The sequence below is a fragment of the Lithobates pipiens genome, unplaced genomic scaffold (genome assembly GCF_037356315.1).
Source record: "Lithobates pipiens isolate NorthernLeopardFrog02 unplaced genomic scaffold, aLitPip1_a1.2 Scaffold_17, whole genome shotgun sequence".
NCBI lineage: Eukaryota > Metazoa > Chordata > Amphibia > Anura > Ranidae > Lithobates > Lithobates pipiens.
The window spans coordinates 14,119,936-14,139,540 of record NW_027507755.1 but is presented as its reverse complement, the minus strand read 5'-3'; the positions used below and the strand labels follow the sequence as shown (position 1 = coordinate 14,139,540).

Genomic DNA, 19,605 nt, shown 5'->3' with positions numbered 1-19,605 from the left:
GATGTATTAGCCCTGAGCGTTTTTCCGGACGAAGAGAACAAGTGTCACGGAAATGACCTTTGGCCCCACAATAGAGGCATAGGCCCAGAGTTCTGCGCCTAGCACGTTCTTCGGGAGATAACTTAGTCCAGCCCAATTGCATAGGTTCCTCGGTAGGCAGGGGGTCCTCCTCGGAACGAAGAGAAGGGACTGGGGGCTCAGGTTGCCTAAAGAACGGGGAGTGTTGGCGTCTTTTTTCCAGAGCCCTCTCCTGAAAGCGAATATCGATCTGGTTACACAAGGCGATGACACTGTCCAGATCAGCAGGAAGGGATCTTCCTGCTAATTCATCCTTCACTCTATCAGAGAAGCCATGTAAAAAGGTTGCAACTAGGGCCTCATTATTCCAGCTCAATTCAGCTGTGAGGATACGGAACTGAAGAGCATACTGTCCCACAGACGCGGACTCTTGATGAAGACGTAAAAGAGCGCTAGCCGCTGAGGAGACACGACTCGGTTCCTCGAAGATATTCCGAAAAAGTTTCAAGAAATCAGACAGGCTAGAAACCACTGGATCATTCAGTTCCCACAGAGGGGCGGCCCAAGCTAACTCCTCGCCAGACAGGAGGGATATGATATATGCGACTTTTGCCCGATCGGACAGGAAGTTTTGGGGCTGAAGTTCAAAATGAATAGTGCACTGGCTAAGGAACCCCCTGCAAGCCTTGGAGTCCCCAGAGAAACGGACCAGAGCTGGTAGTAGTAATGAATGTGTGGCTGTGACTGATGCGATAGGTGCAGCAGCAGATAGCGGTTGAGGTTGTTGAACTGGGGGTCCTAATGAGGCCTGAACCTGTTCAAAATGGGATGCCAAATCCTGAAGGAATCGCATCACCTGGGTCTGATGCGATTCTTGGGTCTCAAGTCGCCGAACTAAGCTCTGCAATGGATCATCTGTAGGAAGCGGCACATCAGCCGGGTCCATGGCTGATCAAACTGTCAGGTCACCTTAAGGCGAGGTGACAGGTGCACACCGTAGGGATCCAGAGTGCACCGCAAGGTTGTGGACCCTACGGCTGACTGCTGCAGAAGGAGGACAGATCCCACTGGGGATAGAGCGTGAGATTCCCTGGGGCGCGGAGTCTAAGAGCCAGCAGGTGTTCACCAGAGCCTCCAGTGGTGAGGATGGACTTGGCTGCAACTGGCTCCAGGTCACGACCCCCAGGGTCCCCCAGCTCACACCCACAGTAGGCAACAGGAGGATAGGGATGAGGGACAAAGCCAAGGTCGGGGCCACAAGCAGACAAGAATAGTCGGGTACACGCCAAAAGGTCAGGATCACAGGCAAACAAGGATAGTCAAGACAAGCCAAAGTCTGTAATGGAAACCAGTAGCTGAGCACACGGCAGGAAAGCGGAAGCTAACACACAAAGAATACACAATGGTTGATCAGCACTGAGGCCTGCAGTGCACAGGTTAATATAGGGCTCCCTGATAGGGCCTGGGGTGGAGCCATGCTTAGAGGAGAGGTTATAAAAACCACCATGTGGAAGTGGCTGGCTTCTTAGTCTAAAGACATGAGGGAAGGTAAGCAAACACAGGAAGATCACTGCATAACCATGACAGTGATGGACTCTGGCACACCCAAGACAGGAAGTTCAATCCCTATCAAACCCCTCCCATACTCGGAGTATCTCAGTGTTTGCATCAAAGCAATATACATATATCCCAAAAGAGGGGTGGGACCTCTGTGTCCCATGATGTACTCCAAGAAAAGGATTTTTACAGGTCGGCTGTTATAAAAATCCTATTTTCTTTATTGTACGTCACGGGATAGTAATTACTATGTGGGATGTCCCAAAGCAATGCTATCTGAGGGGAGGGTGACACAAACAAAACAGGGCGCCACTAGACTTGAGGACCTATACTGCCGCCTGCAGCACACTGTGCCCAAAAGCGATATCCTCATGCCTTTTTACATCCACCTAATAGAATCTAGTGAATGTATAGACTGAAGACCAAGTTGCGGCCTTGCAGATCTGAGCCATGGAGGCATGGTGATGCACTACCCATGAAGCACTAACTGCCCTGGTAGAGTGCGCTTTGATTTGAAAAGGTGGGATTCCCCCCCCCCCCCCCCTTAAAGCATAAGCCTGAATAATAACTTCCCAAATCCATCTAGAAATACTGGATTTCAACGCTGCCTGTCCTTTCCTAGGACCTTCTGGCAATACAAATATAACATCAGTTTTTTTAAACTGAGCATTCGCCTTTAAATAGACCTTGATTGCTCTCAATACATCAAAGGAATGTAGTGACTTCTCTTCCATAGAACAGGGATCTGGAAAAATGAAGCTAGAATACTATGTTGGTTCAGATGAAAACCTGACACCATTTTAGGCAGAAAGCTTGAATGAGGACACAACACCACCTTGTCCTTATGAATAACTAAATATGGCCCTTTACAAGAAAGAGCGGCCAACTCTGATACCCATCTTACAGAGGATATAGCAACCAGAAAAACTAACTTCCTTGTCAAAAGGATGAAGGAAATATGCCGTATCAGCTCAAAAGGTTGTTTTTGTAATATTGACAAGACTAAGTGCAAGTCCCAAGGGTTTAAGAGTGACCTAACTGGTGGATTAAGCCATGTTGCCCCCTGCATAAAAACCCAGACCAAGGAATGCAAAGCAAGTGGTCTTTGAAATAATACCAATAAGGCCGAGACCTGACCCTTGATAGTACTCAAGGCCAGCTTCATCTCAAACCCTAATTGCAGAAAGGCAAGAATTTTACCTATGACATGCTTCTGAGGATGCCAACCCTTGGATTCACACTAGGAAACATATGCCCTCTAGACTCTATAATATATGGCTCTGGAAGCCGGTTTCCTCACATTAACCAACATAGATCCACTGACCCGAAAAGCCTGTGATTCTTTAGAATGTGGGTTTCAATAGACAAACCGTTAAATTTAGAGTTTGTAAGGTAGGATGGAATACTGGTCCCTGCGAGAGCAGGTCTGGACTTGGTGGAAGGGTCCATAGGTCCCCTACCACCATTTTTACGATCTATGCATACCAAGATCTTCTGGGCAACGAACGGGCTGAAAGAACCACCGGCTTCCTTTCCTGCTTGATCCTGCCGTAGTAGTTGCCGTGGTAGCATCTGAATACCGGGGATGCATAAATCGGTGAAAACTGATCCCACGGGGTCACCAATGCATCTGTCCCATAAGCGAGTGGATCCCTTGTCCTTGACACAAAGTTGTCAAGGTTTTTATTGAACCTGGATGCCAATAGATCTATGTCTGGGGTCCCCCATCTTTAGCATATAGCCAGGAAGATTCCTGGAATGAAGATTGATTGCCGATAGGCAAGGTACATGCTTCTATGCCCAAGCTAAGATATGGTTTACCACCCTCTGGGCAGTGTGACTCCTGGTGCCTCCTTGGTGATTGATATAGGCCACTGCTGTGGAATTGTCGGATTAGATCCTGACAGGACAACCCCGTAACCTGAACGTCCAGGCCCTCAGAGCCAAACGTACTGCCCGAATCTCTAGGATGTTGATGGGCAAGGCCTTTTCAACTCTGAACCATTTCCCTTGGACAGTCACTTTGTCCAGGACTGCTCCCCAACCCGAAAGGCTGGCATCTGTTGTTACCACCTTCCAGTGCCCTGTGTGCAAGGTTTATATATGTTTACATGCATTTACCCATGCTTAGGTTTCATGTACATGTAGTGGTACCCCCGTATGGGCAGCTGGTTGTTGCTATCTCACGTGGCTACTGATCCCAGATCCACATCTTCAGGCCCTGTCAGCCCTCTTGGCTGTAGCTCTCTCTCTCCACTGCCCATGACACCACAGTCCACACCACTGGCTTCCACTCAAACAACTCCTCACCAGCTGGGCTGACCTTGAGTATTTAAGGAGGCCTGCTCCCAGCCAATCCAAGTTGGGCATTGGTTAAGGCTCCTTAGAATACTCCAGGCAGCTCCACCTCTCCTCTCCTCCTTCCTTTCCAGAAGATTCCAGCATGTTCTGGAATAAAGTGTGAGGTCTCAATGATGCTGCCTGTGAGTCACCCAGCTCTGCCTGAGTCACTCCTAACCCAGATCAAAACAAACAGGCTTGGCTGCCAGCCAAACCTGAAATTTACAGACACTACAGAAAACCTGACTACTGTAGCAACCTAGCACTAGAGGGTACTACATGCACATAGCCTAGTTTGAGATCTGAGGAAAGGGGCATGACCCCCGAAATGCATCAGCTGGCCAACCATCTGTTCCTAGGACGAATCACATTGCGTTCAAGCTGGAGCAGATCATGTTTGCTTGATGTTTTTTATTGGCAACCTCCCTCAACCTACCTCTCCTGAATGCGATTTTGCCGCATTTTGCGTTTTCCCATGGCCAGTGGTCAAACTAGGCTATGTAGTCCAAAAGACACTTTAGCGCTAAATCCAAGGGGAATCTTTAATCCTGCTTCTTTCCACAATGCCTATCAAGGGTGCAGCCCTCTACAGAACCAGGAAGTCTTCCAAACCAACTGCAAAAAACATACAGGAGGGACCAACCACCTTGTGAATTACCTTGATCAATTTTATTAAATCCACATAGACAAATGGATACCATTTGTCTATGTGGATTTAATAAAATTGATCAAGGTAATTCACAAGGTGGTTGGTCCCTCCTGTATGTTTTTTGCAGTTGGTTTGGAAGACTTCCTGGTTCTGTAGAGGGCTGCACCCTTGATAGGCATTGTGGAAAGAAGCAGGATTAAAGATTCCCCTTGGATTTAGCGCTAAAGTGTCTTTTGGACTACATAGCCTAGTTTGACCACTGGCCATGGGAAAACGCAAAATGCAGCAAAATCGCATTCAGGAGAGGTAGGTTGAGGGAGGTTGAACCTAACTGCAGCAGCTTCTAAACAATCCTAAAAGCCTATGTGTACATTTACACATTGGGGGAGATTTACTAAAACTGGAGCATTCAGAATCTGGTGCAGCTGTGCATGGTAACCAATGAGCTTCTAACATCAGCTTGTTCAATTAAGCTTTCATAATAAAACCTGGAAGCTGATTGGTTTCTATGCAGAGCTACGACAAATTTTGCACTCTCCAGTTCTAGTAAATCCCCCCATAGGCTTTTATGGAGTTGAGTTTAGGAGCTTTGGCAAAAAAACATCAAAAGCTCCTAAACTCAAGTTTAGGGGCTGTAGTGTACATAAAGCCATAGAGCAGGGTTTCTATTGACTTTTTTCCGTCAGGAACCTTTTAAAAATTATGGACAGTCTTCAGGAACCCCATATTAAAATGTAAAATCTATTCCAATAGTTATACAACATGCAGGAACATCCACACGTAAGACACCCATACTCAACGTTAGAGGTTATTCTTCCAAAGCAAATACACTTTTAAAAACTGGTACTGATTACTGTCTGGTACAGATTGATGTTTCTTTTCTCCCTCAGTTTTTCTTCATAAATCAGCTAATGTGACCCCAATGCTGATAGAGAAAGGCAGGAGAGGGGAAAAAAGGATGCTGTGCAGGCAACTGACATCCTTATCAGCTGATGATGTCATTGGTTGTTAGGATGCCGACAGCTAGAAGGTTGGATTTATCCACACGTCGACTTGTATAAAATGTCTGGGCAATTTTTAGGGATTTTGTCAAGGCACCCCTGAAGAAACCACAAGGCACGCCAGGGTGCCTGGGCACCCTGGTTGAAAAAGGCTGCCCAGACACCCATTCACAGCAGATGAGCAATTAGTGTGAATGGCACCATAGGAAAACCATTATATGTGTTTGTAATGCCTTCTGAACACATTTAGATCCTGTGCATGAGGTTCTGGCAATTAGGTACTAGCAGAAGGTGCCCCATCCAGCTAGGGTTGCCACTTAATACCTTTAAACCTGAACACATAGTAATTACACAGGTTCTGAGGCTAATTTAATGTAGATAAAGCACCAAGTGAGTTTAACTGTTTGCCGTCATTTGACGGCAGGGCGGTGCGGCTCACATTCTGGGATGCCGTCAGGACCCCAATTTTGCTAGAACATGGCACGACCCCAATCTCTGTAAAGAGCCGCGTCCGCAGCTCTTTAACCATGTGATCGGCTGTGTCCAATCACAGCCAGTCATATGTAAATAAGGAAGTGCCGGTAATCGGCTGTCCTCGCCTCACACTGACAGAGTGTATGGTGAGGAGAGCTGATCAGCGGCATCTCCACGCAGGGGGACATCTAGGAATGTAATCACAATATTGCAATATATTGTCACAAATCAGTGCCCACCAATGCCAGCTATCAGTACCCACCAGTGGCAGCAATCAGTGCCCACCACTGCCCACAAGTGACACCAATCAGTGTCCATTAGCAATGCCAGTCAGTGCTGGCAATCAGTGCCGCCTATCAGTGCTGCCCATCAATGCCTATCACTGCTATCAATCAATGCCCATCAGTAATGCCCATCAGTGTCGCCCATCAGTGTCACCCATCAATGCTCATCAGTGCCCATAAGTACCGTCTATTATCCATGTCGCCGATCAGTGCCCACCAGTGCCGCCTATTAGTGCCTATCAGTGCCACCTAACAGTGCTCATCAGTGACACCTATCAGTGCTCATCAGTGCCACATTACAGTGCCACCTATCAGTGCCCTTAAGTGCAGCATATTAGTACCTCCTCATCAGTGCCACCTAATAAGTGCCCATAAGTGGCACCTCATCAATGCTCACCAGTTCAGCCTATCAGTGCCGCCTCATCAGCGCACATCAGTGAAGGCAAAAAATTACTTAGTTACAAAATTTACTGACAGAAAAAAAGTAAAAAACATTTTTTTTCAAAACTTTTGGTCTTTTTTTGGGGAAAAAGTGATTAAATACCACCAAAAGAAAGCTCTATTTGTATAAAGAAAATTATAAAAACATTTGTTTGGGTACAGTGCAGCACGACCGCGCAATTGTCATTCAAAGTGAGACAGCACTGAAAGCTGAAAAATGGCCTGGGCAGGAAGGAAGTTCATTACCACCTTAATCAGCCACAGAACCTGTCTAATTATGTGTTCAGGTTTTTATGGGGTGGCAGTCTTACATCCAGCCCTGCTGCTGGCATCCTGTAAAAGTCTATAAAAGGCTAACACTTGCTGCGGCTGGATGGGGATGGATGGTGCACGGTACTAAGGTTTAAGGCAGTATGTGCCCCGAGATGAATGCTGGGAACGCAGTCTTCTTGCATTCTAGGCATTAAACCATTGGCCTTAACAGGAACATCAGATTTCAATATACCTCGGGACGGGATAGGAAGAGCCTGTGCTTGTAGCTTAATAATCATTGCAATGCACCTGCTGATGGCAGAATTAGCAGAGGGATGACAGCATCTCTGTGCTTTTGGTACTTTATTTTCCAATAAAAAGACTGGCGGTAATGTTCCTGATATAACTTTGCTTTTACTGTAATGAAGGTCCAAGATTTGCCCATGCTGTCTGCAAGAGTTGTCTGAATTGCTAGACTTGCTGAACTTAATTATTACTATTTCATTGCCAGGTAAAACAGTCAGTTACCATGTACAGTATATAGTTCAACAATATATTTCGCTGCTTTCCTAGGGTTCCTGGCTTATAGAAAATCAGTGTAACAGACACCGATTTATAACGGCTCAGCTGACCTCAGGTTGGATCCCAAGTCTCTCTTCTGATGTACACATTTCCCTATTTCTTCCTTTCCATAGCACTTCACACACACAGATGTATAACACATGTGAGCCTATATTTGGAAGAATAAGACAGTGCATGTCAAATATATTTTTTATCTTTCTACTTTTAATATGCAATTCATCATTTTTCATTCCCTTAACAGCCAGGAATGAAGAATAAGAGTTTTAAGGTCATGTCTTTCTATAACAGTGTTAAAGGGATTTTCTGCCTTCAGTAAAAATAAAAAACGGTAAACCATTAAGGCCTCATGCACACTTGACGTTTGTTTTTCCTCTCCTGAACTCCTTTGTATACGCTTTTAGGCACTGCTGCCTTTCTTGTTACAGTCATGTGTAGTCTCTCTGCATACAAGAACAAACCTGTGGGAAGTGTGCTGGTGCTACCGCTAGGCAAACTAGGCAGCCACCTAGGGCACACTGCTGCCTAGGGTGCCCGGCCACTGGTGGTCCTACTCTCTGCTGCTCTCTGCAGCAAGCAACTAAGTCTCAGCATCAGCAGGCAGTTGCTGCTCCATTCGCGCATAGTGTCAGAGGTGCAGCGGCGGCAGAGGACTGTGTCTGTGTCCCAACTCCCAAATGATAGGAAGCAAGCATACATTCATTGATGGGCGCTGGTAGGCTGCATTTGATGGGCACTGGAGAGGTGGCATTTGATGGGCGCTGGAGAGGCTGCACTGGATGGGTGCTGGAGAGGCTGCATTTCATGGGTGCTGGTGAGGCTGCATTTGATGGGTGCTGGAGAGGCTGCATTTGATGGGTGCTGGAGAGGCTGCATTTGATGGATGCTGGTGAGGCTGCATTTGATGGGTGCTGGTAAGGTTGCATTTGATGGGCGATGGAGAGGCTGCGTTTGATGGGCACTGGAGAGGTGGCATTTGATGGGCGCTGGAGAGGCTGCACTGGATGGGTGCTGGAGAGGCTGCATTTCATGGGTGCTGGTGAGGCTGCATTTGATGGGTGCTGGAGAGGCTGCATTTGATGGGTGCTGGTGAGGCTGCATTTGATGGGTGCTGGTAAGGTTGCATTTGATGGGCGATGGAGAGGCTGCGTTTGATGGGCACTGGAGAGGCTGCATTTGATGGGCGCTTCATTAAAGTGGCTGTAAACCCTTACAGACCACTTTTACCTACAGGTAAGCCTAGATTAAGGCTTACTTGTAGGTTCAATACATTTTATATAAACATATATTTTACATATTTGCAAAAGACAGGCACTGCTGTCTATGGTGCATGAGCCGTAGACAGCGGCGCGCAGGAGCACTGAGCGTGCCGCTGCTAACAGCGATCATGCCGTTAGTGGCGGCTCCCCAGCGCATACTGAAATTTGCACTTTCAACTGTCATTTTGTAACTTTTAGAAATGCCAGTAAAAACATGGCTTTGCCAGTCAATTTTGGGTGTCGTGTCAGTAAATTTCAATCTGGTAGGTTTGCACTTGGCAACAGGGCTAGGGACCCAAGTTGGGTATCTGGGAGTATTATGAACACTTTTATAGAAGAAGAGTGTTTGAAACAACTGATGGAGAAGATTATGAAGGTACCACTATATTTTCATGTTTGGGGAATGTAAAGATTCTCTTTAGCTCCTGAAAGACTTATTATTCCCATACATCCTATTTTTTACAAAAATTGTGAATTAACAACGAGAACTAAGAAATGAATGAAGAGAGTGCAAGACACGACATAGAGAGCAAGAGCTGCTTACTCTGGCTAACTCTGGCCACCCTGTCCTCCCCCTTGCTCAGCTGAGAGCCAGAGGGGAAAAAAGCTGTTAATCTTGCAATTGTCACAGCTAGGCATATAAGCAGAGAAAGGAGCCTTCTCTGCCTATACAGTATGCAGGTTCTGCACATGTAATGTATTCAGTCCAGGTTACTGGCAGACCATTCACATCCCATATGCCTGGTCCAATCTGGCGGGGGTCTGCTGCAGTTTTCTATACAAAAACTGCCATGATCCCTTTGTTAATTAGGAGTAGAACTGGTGCCAGTTTCTGTTTCACTCTGAAATAGAAACTGGCATTGGTGGTGCAGTTAAACCTGAAACAGGTCTATCTTCTTTGGTAAGTATGCTACTTGCCCAGTTTCCTGTGCCATTATAATGACTGAAATCTTAAAGTGATTGTAAAGGTATTTATTTTTATTTTTTTAATAACAAGCATCTCATACCTCCCAACTTTTTGAGATGGGAACGAGGGACACCTATTAGCAAAAGTATGTAGGCATAGGACATACCTCCTGCTACGACCCTTAAAGGACAACTCTATGTAGCAAGGTGTCCGGCCTTGTCCAGTCTAATGAGGACCTCCAAGGCCAAAGATAGCTGACATCCTTCAATATGTGGTGGGTTGTGAGGCATAGAGGGTGCAAAGGTGGTGAAAGTCATTGGGCATTAGACACTTCTTGGATGTAAAAAAGGTAGTTGCAAATTGGGGGGATTCCCCTTCATATTCGGTTCCCATTGACAAAAATAGGTAGTGAGAGAAAATCCTTTCAAAGTGAGGGAATTCCTGGTCACCATAGTTAGTGTGCCCATAGGAGCAGAGCTTTTTTTCAGCAGGGACACGGGGTGAAAGCAGTTCTGGCACCTCCAGACCTGATTGTATGTAACGGCAAGGGGTGCTGGGCTGTGCTATAGGGTCTATTGATGCTGGCTACTTGGAGATCTTGCTGGAGGGAATCTATTTTTGCTAAGGAAGGGGATCTATTGTTGCTGTGGAGGTCTTCTGTTGCTTGTGGGAGATCTATTGTTGCTGGGAAGGATCTACTGTGGAGGGAGTTTTTTTTTTGTTGCTGGCTGCTGGAAGGCCTATTGATGTTGGCTGCTGGGAAATCTATTGTTGCTAAAGGGGATCTATTTTTTCAGAGGGGGGGTCTATTGTTTCAAGGGAGGTCTTTTGTTGCTCAGCAGGAATCTATTGCTGCTGGAGATGGATCTTATGCAGGGTGCCAATCGTTACTGTGGGGGGGGGGGGGTGTACTGTTGAGAGAGGGGTCTAAGGTTTCTGGCTGCTGGAGGGTCTATTGATGGTGGCTGTTGGGAGTCCACTGTTCCTGGGGTGGATCTATTTTCACTGGGGTGTCCATTGTTGCTAGATCTATCTTACTGCCTTTCTTGTTATCATTACCAATTCCACCATACAAAATACTTAGCACCAGAAAATGTTACTTGGTTCTGTATTCCCTAAAAGGAACGGTGCTTGGAGGTGGATAGGGGGCGGAGTTAAGGGGTGACTCAGAAGGGAGGAGTTCCTGTACCTATTCTCTGAGAAAAAAAGCCCTGCATAGGAAGCCCCCCCCCCCCACAAAAAAAAATGTTTTTCCTTTTGGTAATAATGGTAACAGTATTGCGAGAAACAGGAAAAATACAAACAGAAATGAAAACCTGATAGGTGTTCTAATCCCCTTCCTTAACCCCTTCCCAACCGCCGCACGCCGATATACATCAGCAGAATGCCACGGGTGGGCAAAAGGGCGTACAGGTACGTCCCCTTTAAGATGCGGCATTGTGGGCACCCACGTCGTGATCCATGACCGCGGGTGTCCGCAATTGCGTCACAGAGCGGAAGAATGGGGAGATGTAAACAAGGCATTTCCCCGTTCTGCCTAGTGATATGACAGAGCTCACTGCTCCCTGTCATTGGGAGCAGTGATCGCTGTCATGTCAGTGGTAGCCCATCCCCCCACAGTTAGAATCCCTCCCTAGGCAGGGCTGGACTTACCATTGGGCTTGACTGGGCTCAAGCCCATGGGCCCCGCCCAATAGGGGGCCCTGCCGAGATACATAGCCGAGTGTACTCTGCTCCGCTCACAGTCACGCCCAGCCCCGCCCTATGATGGACATAACACAGGGACCGGGCGTGACTGTGAGCCAAGCCAAGTACACTCGGCTACTCTCGGCTCCGCTCGGGACGGCGAGAGGACCCGAGATTTGTAAACTTCAAGATTGCAATTACAAGGCTGCAAATGACAAGGCTACACTGACAAGGCTGCAATGACACTGGACAAGGCTGCAGATGGATGGGCAAGGCTGCAGATGGACACTGATGAGGCTGCATTGATGGGCATTTAAATGTAATTGTTTTTTCCTTAAACTTCCCTCCTTAAAGTTTTTTTCCTTAAAATTCCCTCCTAAACTTGGGGTGCGTGTTATACGCCGGCGTGTGTTATACTCCGATAAATACGGTAATGTATAGAAGGTAGGGCCTAAAAGTGACTCAAGCCCAGGGGCCCCCACCAACCCAAGTCCTGCCCTGTCCCTAGGACACACTTAACCCCTTCATCACTCCCTAGTGTTTAACCCCTTCCCTGCCAGTGTTATTTACACAGTTATCAGTGCGTTTTTATAGCACTGATCGCTGTATAAATGACAATGGTCACAAAATAGTGTCAAAAGTGTCTGATGTATCTGCCGTAATGTCGCAGTCACGATAAAAATCGCAGATCGCCGCCATTACTAATAAAAAAATAATAATAAAAATGCCATAAAACTATCCCCTATTTTGTAGACGCTATACATTTTGCACAAACCAATTAATATACGCTTATTGCATTTTTTTCCCCCAGAAATATGTAGAATAATACATATCGGCCTAAACTGAGGAAAAAAATGTTTATATATAGATTTTTTGGGGCTATTTATTATAGCAAAAAATATTGCTTTTTTTTCAAAATTTTCGCTATTTATTTGTTTATAGTGCAAAAAATAAAAATTGCAGAGGTGATCAAATACCACCAAAAGAAAGATCTATTTGTGAGAAAAAAAGGATGTCAATTTTGTTTGGGAGCCACGTCGCACGACCGCGCAATTATCAGTTTAAGCGACGCAGTGCCGAATCGCAAAAAGTGCTCTGGTCAGGAAGGGCTGAAGCTGTTAATATCCAAAATTTCAAAAAAAAAATAAAGGTTTTGATTGTAATTATTTGTTTTTGTAAATTAAAAATTCTATTTTTAATAATAAAAAAGCAAAATGTATCTATAGTATCAGCAACACCTCATGCTTTTGTGAATTAACCCTGAAGAGCAGAGGCCCCACCATCAGAGTCCCTGGGAGATACAACAAACCCGTCTGCGGTTTAACTCCCTGGCACCCGACAAAGTAAAATATGAGTTTTGGGCGGACTAACCCTTTAAATTCTAGAAAGTGAAAACATATGGATTTACCAAACGGTGCACTTTTCCTCCCCCTCTTCTATGAAATGTCTGTAAAACCGGCAAAATCTAAAATTATAACGTGCTTCTGAAGTTAAACAAAACTACCACGCTCATCGTAAATGAGAGTCATTTTAGGATTTATGACAGGATTCGGATTTAAACTAAAGACGCGGTTGGGGCTGGGAGAGAAATTGAATGATTTATAGGGTTTTTTTTTTTTTTTAATGTCCCAGTGGAATATTTTCACATGTGTAGATTAAGTTAGCGAGTTGAATTGCTAGAAATGCCTAAAACGTCAAGATAACGTTTAGTAAGACACAAACGGAAAGAAGCCGATAATTTGTTGTCTGGGCCTGCAGAATTTCTCCCTTGGCTCTGCAAAGTTTCAAAGTCAATATCCACACTCAATCCTAACACGTCTGTGGGCATCACATCCGCTCCATACAAGTGTTACATCTCCTAAAATATCCAACTACATCTGTTATTGGATACACCATCAGCTCATCTATTCTGTAGGTTTTTAAATTGTTTTTTATTCTTTTTCTTTTGTAGATCAGAGATTTGTGTGCAAAAAGCAAATGTTAAATAAGTTCTATGTCTACGGCCAGTGGCGGCTATTGTTTTTTTTTTTTTGGGGGGGGGGGAGGTGGCGGCAAACAACTACCCACTACCCCCGACCGTTTTTTTATTTTTGCACACAAATCTCTGGCTCTAACCAGCTGCTGAGAGCCTGAGACGGCCGCTCTGCCCCTCCACATTCCAGCGTTCCAATGAGCAAGGAAGGGGGCAGAGCAGAGAGCTGTCAGTCACAGCTCTGAAAACCGAGTGATCGGAGGTGTTCGACCGCTCGGTTCTCAGTGTAGAGTTGCCAGGGGACAGATGCAGCATCAACCCATGCTGCATCTACCGAGGTAAGTATAATTGGGGGAAAGAAAATTCCTTTAGAGCCCTTTCACACCGAGGGCGTTTTGCAGGGGCTATAGCTTTAGAAATAGCGCCTGCAATCCGCCCTCAAACCGCTGCACCATTCACTCCAGAGGGCTTTCATACCGGAGCGGTGCGCTGGCAGGACATCAGGAAAAGTCCTGCCAGTAGCTTCTTTGGAGTGGTGAAGGAGCGGTGTGTTTACCGCTCCTCCACCGCTGATCCCCATTGAAATCAATGGGGCAGCGCTGCATTACCGCCGCCAAAACACCGCTATTGCGGCATATTGCGGGCGGTTTTAACCCTTTCTCGGCCACTAGCAGGGGGTAAAAGTGGCCCGCTAGCGCCCAAAATGCGCTGCAAATCTGACGGTAAAACGCAGCTAAAAATAGAAGCGTTTTACCGCCGACGCTATGGGCTCAGCAGTATGAAAGGGGTCTTACTTCTCTTTTAACTTTCCAGCCTGAAATCTAATGGCCATCATTCTTGACTAAAGAAAGACACATTCCAAGACTTATTTCGGCAAATGCTTTATTCATACTAATAGATATGAGATATATATACTGTATATATAGTATATGAGATAGATTAAACTCAGCATCCATTTACAGAAAAGCAAAGTGATCTGAAGATTTGGTGAACAACAGCTAGAGATGACTGGTTTGATGCATGGATTGTGCTGCTCATTCACCAACATACTTGTACAGTTTATTCAATAACCATGACTGATGGGTCTTCTTTCTTCTACAAAGAGACTATGCTGCCTCCAGGACGGAGCCCATTTCCTTCAGTGAATATGTCGGCATTGACACGGAAACTGAAAACCTTCTATTTGATCGATCTTTGTTCAAAGCGAAAATGGAGGTATGCTTTATATTTCTAGAAGTGGAGTTGTCATAATTCATCATGCTGTTCATTGGCTAGACTTTGCTTGTTGTAAATACCCATTTTAAGACAAACTCAAGGGAAGAAGGGGGAGGAGGGCACCTCTACATTGACAGTCATTAGACAAAGTGCCGGCTTACATTGGAGCTCAGTGGAAAAAAATGCCCTTTTCATTGGTGGTCAGAAAAAAATGCCCTTCATATCAGTGGTTAGTGGAAAAAATGCCCTTTACATAGGTGGTCAATGGAAAGAATGCTCTTTACATCAGTTAGTAGTGGATATAATGCCCTTTACATTGGTGGCCAGTGGAAAGAATGCCCTTTACATTGGTGGCCAGTGGAAAGAATGCCCTTTACATTGGTGGCCAGTGGAAAGAATGCCCTTTACATTGGTGGCCAGTGGAAAGAATGCCCTTTACATTGGTGGCCAGTGGAAAGAATGCCCTTTACATTGGTGGCCAGTGGAAAGAATGCCCTTTACATTGGTGGCCAGTGGAAAGAATGCCCTTTACATTGGTGGCCAGTGGAAAGAATGCTCTTTACATTGGTGGCCAGTGGAAAGAATGCTCTTTACATTGGTGGCCAGTGGAAAGAATACTCTTTACTTTGTTGGTCAGTGCAGAAGAGCCCCTCACATTAGTTGTCAGAGGAGAAGGGCCCCTTTACATTGATGGTCAGAGGGAAAGGGACCCTTTACGTTAGTTGTCAGAAGAGAAGGGCCCCTTTACATTAGTGGCCAGAGGGAAAGGGACCCTTTACATTAGTGGTCAGACTGGTGGTCAATAGGAGAAGGACCCCTCACCCTTTACATCGGTGGTCAGTGGGAAAAATGCCCTGTTACATTGGTGGTAAGTGGAAAGAGGTCCCCACCTTATGGAAAGCTAAAAATGTTTATTGGGTCAGTGTTACTTCCATGAGGGATAAATAGAAAGGTTCCACACCACTGGTTTTGCTGAGTGACAGAACTATGCTATAACACTGGCTCTGCCAGCCCCAGAACTATGCAGCCAGGAAATTATTCCACCACAACCTTTGGAGGAACCCCGGTTGCTAATGGCTGGCCTAAGGCATAACTGATTACTGCTAACTGTTTTGACAATATAAAATAATGTTCAATATTTTATGATATTGCATTCATTACTGTGTTTCCATTGTTTTGGGGTTTGAAGATGATTCTCAGTTCTGAAGCCAAACAAGTTCTTTCAAGTCCACCAAAGAAGAGAACAATAGAAGAAGCAAAGTTGGTACGTTCCAGAAATTAAATTAGCAACAGGTATCACGAGCATTCATTTCTAGAAGAGTCTTTTTCTATGGCACATGAAAATATCTAGACACGTATAACATCACCCCACCGCTCTCAACCAAGCTCTGTCTACTGGGCCCACTTTTCATTTAAAATTACATATTAAAAGGGATTTTTTTTTTGAAAAGAAGAATTTATATAAAACTGACATACTAAAAGTTTGGCCTGCAAAATATATAGGCCCCTTGACCTGTCCTAACTGCTACATTCATCACATAGATTAAAACACTTTACCATAGACTGCTTAGCTTCTGCCAATTGTTTCACTCCATTATACTGTACCTGTGGAAAAAAAAAATCTCACTTAAAGACTGCAAATAAAACTATGAAAATATGTGCCTATTACAAGATCAAAAGTGACAGAGTTGATCAACAGAACCTGGTGTCTTGTGTCAGAAAATAGGGTAGACCTAGGACTGTTCGCACAGATAATAGGGAAACAATGCTTATAGGGCCAGGAAATTCGTATGCATTTTGTATACAAATATTCAATTATCCTAAGGCCCCTTTCACACTGAGGTGCTTTGCAGGCGCTAGCGTGCTAAAAATAGCGCCTGCAAAGTGCCCTCAAACAGCCGCTGCTGTCTCTCCAGTGTGAAAGCCCGAGGGCTATAACACTGGAGCGGTGCGCTTGCAGGATGCTGAAAAATGTCCTGCAAGCCGCAACTTTGGAGCGGTATATTTACTGCTCCTAAAGCGCCCCTTCCCATTGAAAACAATGGGGCAGCGCTCCAAACCCGCCTGCAAAGCGCTGCTGTAGTAGCGCTTTGCGGGCGGTTTTAACCCTTTTTCGGCCTCTAGCAGGGGTTAAAACTGCCCCGCTATTGGCAGAAAAGCGCCGCTAAAATGACGGTAAAGCGTCGCTAAATATAGCGCCGCTTCACCACCAGCGCGCCCAGCGCCTCAGTATGAAAGTAGCCTAAATGTTATATTAGTAGTATGTGCAGACATATTTGCTCATTACTTATTTTTGCTGTTTTGCAATGCTGCAGAAAGTACAGGGATCAGGAGTATGTAAGACATGGGGTGCAGAGAACAGCGTGTAACAGAGCATGTAATGCACAGAGTGCAGGGAGCAGGAGTGTGTAATGTATGGAGTGCAGGGAGCAGGATGTGTAATGCACAGAGTGCAGGGAGCAGGAGTGTGTAATGTATGGAGTACAGGGAGTAGGAATGTGTAATGTATGGAGTACAGGGATCAGGAATAACACTGGCTAACCGTAAAGGATCGGATCACTTTCAAGACCTTCTGCCTCACCCACAAATGCACACAAGGAAACGCTCCTCAATACCTATGCGATAAAATAAAACACTACACACCAAATACCAACCTCCGATCAACTAACCGAAACCTCCTCCTCATCCGCAAATCCCGCTACAAGGCTATGGAACGCTCTACCCACTAACATCCGCATGGAAGAAAACCATCGGGCCTTCAGAAAAAAACTCAAGACCCACCTCTTCTAAGGAACAGGAAACACGGCATGGATCAAGTGCCTTGAGGCGATTCAGTTTGCAGTTGTAACGCTATACAAATCATTCATTCATTCATTCATGTGTAATGTATGGAGTGCAGGGAGCAGGAGTGTGTAATGCACGGAGGACAGGGAGCAGGAATGTGTAATGCATGGAGTGCAGGGAGCAGAAGTGTGTAATCAGGGCTGGTGCTACCACTAGGCAAATGCCTAGGGCACACTGCTGCCTAGGATGCCTGGCCACTGGTGTTTCTACTGTCTTCTCTCTGTAGCAAGCAACGAAGTCTCAGCATCAGCAGACAGCCACCGCTCTGTTCGCACATAGTGTCAGAGGTGCAGCGGTGGCGCAGTGTCCTGACTCTTGAATGAATGGAAGAAAGCAAACATTCATCGATGGGCACTGGTAGGCTGCATTTGATGGGCGCTGCTGAAGCTGCATTGCTTGGCGCTGGTGAGGATGCATTGATGGGCACTGGTGAGGCTGTTTTAATAGGCGCTGGTGCGGCTGCATTTGATGGGCGTTGGTGGGCTGCATTTGATGGGCTCTTCATTTAAAAGGTGAGGTATACATGGGCAGGGAAAAGGGGGTGGAGACAGAGGTGGAGCCAGGGGGAGCTGCAAAATGAGGTTTTGCCTAGAGTGTCAAAAAACCTTGCACCAGCCCTGTGTGTAATGCACAGAGTACAGGGAGCAGGAATGTGTAATGTATGGAGTGCTGGCAGCAGGAGTATGTAGTGCTAACCCCCGAAGGAGCTGCTGATTTTAATGGGCTTACCGTTACCTTCTTGCACCTCGTGTATGTCTAGGGGTTTCCCGAGATTGATGGCCCAAGAATTGCAGAGACTGACACCAGATCCGCTTAATGGATTTTTATTTGCAAAAAATGAAATAAACAACACAGTCTCTCGATGAGGGATAGAGAGTTTCAGGTAGAAAGTTCAAGTACTCTTGGAACTTAGTCAAACAGGTAGTCTTTCACTATTAACAATCCAGAGAATAGCCATTCACAACTGGATCTTCACTCTTATCGGATAGATCTCCTCTCACTAAGCCTAGCAGCCGACAGAGTGATCAGATAAAGCAAAGTCTCTGCCACAGACTTGTTGTAGAACACTTGTAGTAAAGTCTCTGCCACAGACTTGTTGTAGAACACTTGTAGTAACCGGAGGATTTAAACCAATTTAGAGAGCTCTCATACGGTACCAGAATCTTGTAGCCGGCCCGGCGATACCGTACGAGTGTAGATTCACTTGGAGTCTTTCAACCAAGCCTCCAGGCTCTTTCTGAGAAGCCAGCCTTCAGCATGGCCTTCTCCCGAAGAGTCCTTCCCTGGTTGCTTATCCAGTTGCTGGGCCTCTCCACAGATGAGACGGCACCGGACCATCTCCGAATCCTCCTTCCAGTTACTTTGCCTCGGGCTAGCCAGCCCCGAGACTTGGGATTGGATGGATCTGCACCCCAGGCCATGAGAGCCCTGGGGGCTGGTCAGGAGGACCAGGACCAAACAGACAGAAAGCACTTCTGGACCGGAACCCCCCGAAGCACGTAATGTCAGAACCTTAAGTACCCTCTCCCAGAATGCACAGCAAGATGACACTCCCACAGGGCTGGTTCCAAGAAAATGGCACTCAATGCACCCAGCTGAACTGCGTTCTTACACCCGCCAGAGATGACAGCGCCACCTGTAGCCAAGCAGAACACGGTGCAATCCAGCTAGACTGGTACTGAGACCATAATTTGGTGTAATTGAACCCAAAACCAAGCTGCAGTTCCAGGAATGTTAAATGAAAAAACACATAGCGTGTGCTCTTCAGAAGCCGGCACTACAAGTATGTAATGCATGGCATGCAGGGGGCAGGAGTGTGTAATGCATGGCGTGCAGGGAGCAGTAGTGTGCAATGCATGGAGTGCAGGGAGCAGTAGTGTGCAATGCATGGAGTGCAGGGAGCAGGAAGGTGTAATGCATGGAGTGCAGGGAGCAGGCGTGTGTAATGCATGGCGTGCAGGAGTGTGTAATATACAGAGTGCAGAATTTAGGAGTGCATAATGCATGAAGTGTAGGAGTCGGAAGTTTGTAACACATGGAGAACAGGGGTCAAAAGTGCATAGCGCAGCATGTAGGGGTCAGGAATATATAATGCACAGGCCAATAGAACCAACATTTTACCCGTAT

At 46.0% G+C, this 19,605-nt stretch overlaps 1 protein-coding gene across 2 annotated transcripts in view; it reads left to right on the top strand.

The window, feature by feature from the left end:
* The window catches only part of LOC143986591 (cyclic nucleotide-binding domain-containing protein 2-like), a 564,608-nt gene that overhangs the window by 139,298 nt on the left and 405,705 nt on the right, over window positions 1-19,605 (top strand). For both annotated transcript variants that reach the window (XM_077485000.1, XM_077484999.1), the window contains exons 4-5: window positions 14,523-14,634; window positions 15,824-15,898. In XM_077485000.1, coding sequence (XP_077341126.1) covers window positions 14,523-14,634; window positions 15,824-15,898 — 187 coding nt within the window. The remainder of the gene's footprint in view (window positions 1-14,522; window positions 14,635-15,823; window positions 15,899-19,605) is intronic.